We start from the raw sequence: 6,093 nt of genomic DNA on the forward strand, positions 1-6,093 counted from the left end.
GGTAATTGAACCAAAAAAAATAATTGAAAAATTAAAAAAAAAATAAAAAAATTGACAAGAAATATCCTATCGAGTTTCGTGGCCCATGAAGATACCCTATCGGGCTTTGTTGGGAAGCCTTATCGGGCTTTGTTTCCCAACAAAGCCCGATAGACAAAGCCCGATAGGCAATTTTTTGCCAATTTTTCAATTTTTCAATTTTTTTTTTTTTGTAATGTGATTTTTTCCTAGTTTCCTAATAGTTTGAAAAAAATTAAATCACTAATTTGGAATTACACTTCCAAATTTTATTTTATAAAATATACTAACATTTACTTGGTTCAATGTAAACACTTGATAGATAGAAGGAACACTTAATCATTCATCTATTCCACTTAATTCCAATGTGATGTATAGAGTTGTTTGAGGTGCATTTTCTGTTTAATTAACTTGAAGAACGTAAAAAAGATCAAATTAATGGTAACTGAATCAAAAAATAATTGAAAAATTGGTAAGAAATATCCTATCGAGTTTCATGGCCCATGAAGATAGCCTATCGGACTTTGTTAGTTAGTCTATCCAGCTTTGTTGCAAAGCCTATCGGGCAATTTCTAGCCAATTTTTCAATTTCATAATTTTTTTTTTTTTTTTGTAATGGGATTTTTTCCTAGTTTCCCATTAGTTTGAAAAAATTAAATCACTAATTTGGAATTATACTTTCAAATTTTATTTTATAAAATATGCTAAAAAATTGAAGATAACACATTTGCTGAAAATATTTCTAGTGAGGCACCAGAGAGTGATTTGAATTAGGGGTGTTCAAAAAAATTGATGCACCGCGAAAATCGGCCAGACCAAACTGGTCGATTTTTTTTTTTTTTTTTACGGTCGAAAACGGTTTGAAGGCTGTCCAAACCGCGCGGTTCGCGGTTTGGACAGTAGGCGGTTCGGTTTTAAAACCGAACCGCCCATAAAATTAAAATATATATATATATAAAGGCACCCATAGCTCCACGCAACCCCCTCCCCACCCACAACCCTAATCCCTACTCGCAATCTGCAAAGCCTCATCCCCCACCCGCAACCTAATCCTTAATCGCAATTGATAGCCCCCCGCCCACGCAACGATAATCGACAGCCCCCTCCCCCACCTACACAACTCTAATCGGCAGCCCCATTCGGCCCTCCCCCACCCGCGCAACCCTTCCCCGGTTCCCCCTAATCGGAATCATCCGATCACCGTTGCTGCTGCAACCTTCCAGCTTCCACCATCTTCCCTTCTGCTTTCTCTTTCTCCTCATCCTTGGAGAATCGTGGTAGCCCACACCCAAGGTTCCACCGCTGGCTGTGGCAGATCGAGGCAGAGGAGAGGATGCTCGAGTCGAAGCGTCTAGGTGTGTATTTGTATTAACGTCTAGTGTGTGTTTGTTTGTTTGTTGTGGCTATTGATACATGAGAAGCCTGGTTTTAGATTCACTGATGTTGGTTTGTACTAGAGAGGATATCCTGAATCTATTCAATTCTAGATCTCATCCTGTTTTGTTTTACATCTGAAAACTACTTTCTGTTTTGGGACTTGAAGGAATAAAATGACTGAAAAACATAAAAATTGCTTAAAAATTCAAAAGCTTGGTCAAATTGTAATCCTTTGGTATTGTCTAGTTCCTCAAAATAGTCATCATGGTGAGTTTTGAAATCTTTAGGAAGAAAAAAAATGAATTTTTCTAGAGTTAAATCCAAGAGACAAATGTGGTATGAGTAGCCCTTTGGCTCGAGCAATTTGATTATATATACTTATTGTCAGTTTTTTTTCCCTCTCTCTTATGTTGTTTTCATCATACTTTTTCCAATTGTTTGTGATCATCATTTTCACATCATCCATGTACAAGATTTATTGGATAATTATCGCCATTTGTTTGATAATTGCTATGACCTGGTGACAAGAAATGAAGTTGCTAATATTCTTAGTTGAATATATTATAACAATGTCGCATGTTTTATTTATTTATAACAGGTTGGATTTATTTATAACAGGTTAGAGATTGTATATTAAACAAGTTATTTTCAAACCACAGTAAACTGCACCAATCCAGACCACAAATGCGGTCTAGATTGGTGCGGTTTGGACACACCCAAATCAGACCGTGGTCTGGTTTGGTCGCGAAACCGCACTAGCGATTTGACGTGCTGAAAATAGTTCAAACCGACCAAATCACACCGTGTACACCCCTAATTTGAATTAACCATGTCCCTTAAAAGTTTTTGAAAATTACAATATAAAGTTATAAGTTTAATTTAATTATCAAAAAAATTATAATATAATATTTCAAATTCATAACATCATCTAGAATGAACATTTTTAGTTTTTGAGCATTTACTCTATTTTTGGGGGATGATTGTCAGTGAAAAAGTAAGAAAATCAAATATCATAACATCATCTTTATCATTATTAGTTAAAATTTCATAAAACTTCGACAGAGTCTTCATTATTTTTAGGCCATTAAACCTACATTAGAGACTCAGTCTCTCTGTCCATCAATATACAACCACACTACCTTTCAATCATTAATTACAAGTTTATATCAAGAAAACTAAAAGATTACAATTGCTAAAATATTCTCAATTCTATTGATTGTCTACATCATTGCCAAAATTATCATCACCGTGATTGCTCAACTATATAAGACACCGACAACGAGTGTGTCTAGTCTCTTTGCAAATGCTTCATTTTCGACTTGCTCTTGCAGTGGCTATAGAAGCGTCTCTTGATTCTGTGGTAGCGGATGTGCTCGACTTTTCAATGGAGGAAGACTATTAATTAGGGCAAGATAAACGGTTGTGCCACTATACACCTCATTTTTCATATTTTTTTCCTTCGACGAACTTCCCTACCGGAAGGAATCCGACCCTCTCTCAGTCTATCCGGTTATCTTCTTTGTACGGGTAGGTATACAACCACCCCTCTGACATGTGCAACAATAACCCAAGCAGACTTGTTAAAGATCAGATTGATAGAAAATTCATATACTTTTCTAACCCAGCTTGCGATGTAATATGAATGACAAAACGAATAATAGTGCACCCGCATGAAACTGTCATGTATAATAAAGAAAGTTGGATTTATTGGGCTTAGTTGGCCCTATCGAACTTTGTTGGGAAAGCCTATCAGGTTTTGTTCGGAAAGCCTATCGGGCTTTGTTGGATAGCCTATCAGGCTTTGTTCCCAACAAGCCCGATGGGGCCTAACAAAGCCCGATGACGGTGTGCTACTTCTAAAAATTTTGATGACGATTGCCTTTTTTGAATTTTTTTTTTTTCCACATAGATCTGGAATGAATAACTACTAAAAATGTTTTATTCACAACCACAACTATTTTACACAACTTTAATAAGCAATGTCAACACAAAAATATTTTTAAAAAACGAAACAAATATAAATCAAAATCAATACCTCGAATACTTGTTAGAGAGGGAAACTTCTCATGAATGCGACTTCAATGAGGTTGTTGCGATGATTGATGAATAAGTTAAATGACCTAGCGAGTAAAAGATTAAATATAGAAAAAATAGTTAAATTTGATAATTTCAGCAATGGAGAGAAGAAAATAAGTGTGAATATTAGAAGAGAAGAGAGATAAAAAATATTAGTGAAAAAGACAAGAGTATTTTAGTAAATAAGGTTAAAAATAACATATATTTTACATAAAAAATGATTATAAAATGCATTTAATTTGTTTGATTGTACAAAAAAAAAAAAAATTCTGTAAAATAGTTAAAAACAAATCTATTATATTCATTTAGCTTAATTATGAACTCATCCCGCCACCAATTTTGTTTCAACTAACTTTTTGTTGCTAATATGGAATGAGTTTGTCAGCTTAATTCCTAATTCAACCAGGTGGGGTGGGACCCCGCCAATCTATTTTTCTTACTTAACAGTGAAATTAGAAGAGATCATTTGAGTCATTGGGACAATATTGTCTTTATAATAATTTTTTTTTTTTATTTATGCCGGCAAAAATCAGAAATTATACAAAAGTCAGATGCAGATGGGAGAATGGCGATTGCAGAGACGAGACAAAACGAGGAGGACAAAAACCCAGTGGGATAAAGAGCATAACGCTCAATCATCAATCCTTCCTCAACCTAGGCACCACCAGCCAAAGCACTCCGTTCCTAACCTCCGACCTAATTCCGGCGGAATCGTATTGGTCAGGGTTGAAGCTGATGGAACCTCCGAAGAACCTGCCGTCATAGTTGTAGGCGGGGAGCTTGCCGTCTCTGCCGTAGAAGTAAATGAAGCCCGGCTCCGACCACACTCTGATGTCGTCTTCCCCGACTCCCGGCACGTCTACCCTCATGTAGCACTCATTCTCCGCCTTCTCCACCCTGCACGCCCCCACTTCTCCGCTCCTCAGAAATGGGTTCCCGCCTGTGGATATCGCCCGGGTGGCTGAGGCGAACGGTGCCGCCGGCAGCCGTGTTTGCTGGTGGCGGAGGAGCTTGGCTAGGAACAACGGGACGCTCATTGCCGCCTTGGACGCCATTTCTCTGCTAATGGCGCCGCTGGCTCTGCCTCTGTTCGGGACTCGATTTGTTCTCCTTAAAAAGGCAAACGTAGGGCTCAAGGCTTGTCCCGAAGGCGTCGCCTACTCGTGCGGCCACCCGTCGAGTTCGAACCCGACATCAAATATTTTAGGGCCTTCACAATCACATGTTTCTTTCAATGGTTAATATTCATCAAAGCTTTCACTAGTCGGTACATTTTATTCATCATTCCACAACTACAAACCTGAGTAACATAACAGTATACTGTTTCTCCCAATGAACACTACAAAACAGGGCTGAATTCCGTAATAGATTCTAACGACACGGGGAATTTTCAATCCACCTTGACCTGAATGGCGTCCTTCCTCTCACCCTCCCTCACCTTGGGAACAACAACCTTGAGGACGCCGTTCTTCATCTCGGCTTTGATTTGGTCGATCTGGTAGAGATCAGGAGGGAGATCGAGTCTGCTAGAGTATCTTGGCCCGAACTCCTCGGCCTCCGATTCCTTCTCGCCTTCACCTTTGATGATCAGAGTGTTCTGCTCGACGGAGACCTTCACATTTTCCTTGCCGAGGCCGGGCATGTCCACTCGCAGATACAGAGCGTCATCTTCTTCCTTCACGTCCCATCCTCTCCTCGGTCCGCCGCTCATTCCTCTTAAAGGAGAATCCATGAGTTGGTCCACTAGGTTCAGCACCTGGCTCAGGCTCCTTGTCGGCGAGAATGGATCGAACGCATCTGCAACTTATTAGGAAAAGTCGAAAGTTGTTCGGTCAGCAGTGTGGTTGAGTAGTTGATTGGATAAATCATAAGCAATCAATCACAAAGAGTAAAAAGAACAGATTGATGAAATTTAGACAACTTGAGAGTTAAAAACCTAAACGGAATGTATTAAGGTTATAAATTAATTCCTGTCGAGTGCGAAAGAACAATCAGAAACCAAAACAATAAAGAATCTACTAGAGATGCAAAACAGAATAGACGTTGAAAGACGCTACGGACAATCATAATACTCGTCACCGAAGGGATGGCGATACTATAACTTCAAATATCGAACGAAACTCAGACCGAGCAATAAGTCGAGCTTAGAATTCAGTTAACGAGGCAAAAGCAAAACTCTAGACAAAAAAATTTTGCGTCAAGCAAACCGAGCAAAAAGCCTATACAAACAGATAGTAGCGCAAACACAATCAGGAGATTGGCCGGGACAAGTCACAACTACCTGAGAACAAGGAGGGAATAGAGTCGCGGCGGCGAGAGACGGAACGGCGATCAACGTCTACTCCGCCGTCGTCGTAGTCGTCGTGCCTTGTGAGCTGAGTGTCGGTAGCGAAGGAACGAGCACCACCGGGTGAGTTGAGCAGCGCGGACGCAGAGCGTAGGCGGTTGAAGAAGAGAGGCTTGGCCGCCGCGGCTCTTCTGAGAGCAAATAGTGAGGCTGAAACCATTTCTTTTCCTCCGGAGAAAGAGGGGGCTTGGACAAGTGCAGGACAAGCGGTAGTCCGGTGACGCGGTTAGGCTTTCATTATATAGACAGCGGCGCACCGTGCACGAGAGAGAGAG

The 6,093-nt window shown here is 39.9% G+C and overlaps 2 protein-coding genes across 5 annotated transcripts; both read right to left on the reverse strand.

Annotated features, from left to right (window-relative positions):
- Nucleotides 1-3,935: 3,935 nt before the first annotated feature.
- Nucleotides 3,936-4,542, reverse strand: LOC127812469 (14.7 kDa heat shock protein). The gene has a single exon (XM_052352864.1). It carries the CDS (start codon nt 4,524-4,526, stop codon nt 4,110-4,112), a length of 417 nt encoding a protein of 138 aa, XP_052208824.1. The 5' UTR covers nt 4,527-4,542; the 3' UTR covers nt 3,936-4,109.
- A 154-nt stretch (nt 4,543-4,696) lies between these two features.
- LOC127812468 (heat shock 22 kDa protein, mitochondrial-like) lies at nt 4,697-6,051 on the reverse strand. 4 transcript variants are annotated; one of them, XM_052352859.1, is made up of 2 exons: nt 5,750-6,051; nt 4,697-5,274 (listed from the first exon to the last, which is right to left on the reverse strand). In XM_052352859.1, exons 1-2 carry the CDS (start codon nt 5,976-5,978, stop codon nt 4,862-4,864), a joined length of 642 nt encoding a protein of 213 aa, XP_052208819.1. In that variant the 5' UTR covers nt 5,979-6,051; the 3' UTR covers nt 4,697-4,861. The 4 variants fall into 4 exon arrangements, with proteins under 4 accessions (XP_052208819.1, XP_052208822.1, XP_052208821.1 ...); XM_052352862.1 differs by having other exon boundaries at nt 4,697-5,268; nt 5,750-6,050; XM_052352861.1 differs by having other exon boundaries at nt 5,753-6,048.
- Nucleotides 6,052-6,093: the final 42 nt, after the last annotated feature.

This window comes from Diospyros lotus, chromosome 11 (genome assembly GCF_014633365.1).
Source record: "Diospyros lotus cultivar Yz01 chromosome 11, ASM1463336v1, whole genome shotgun sequence".
NCBI classification, from domain to species: domain Eukaryota; kingdom Viridiplantae; phylum Streptophyta; class Magnoliopsida; order Ericales; family Ebenaceae; genus Diospyros; species Diospyros lotus.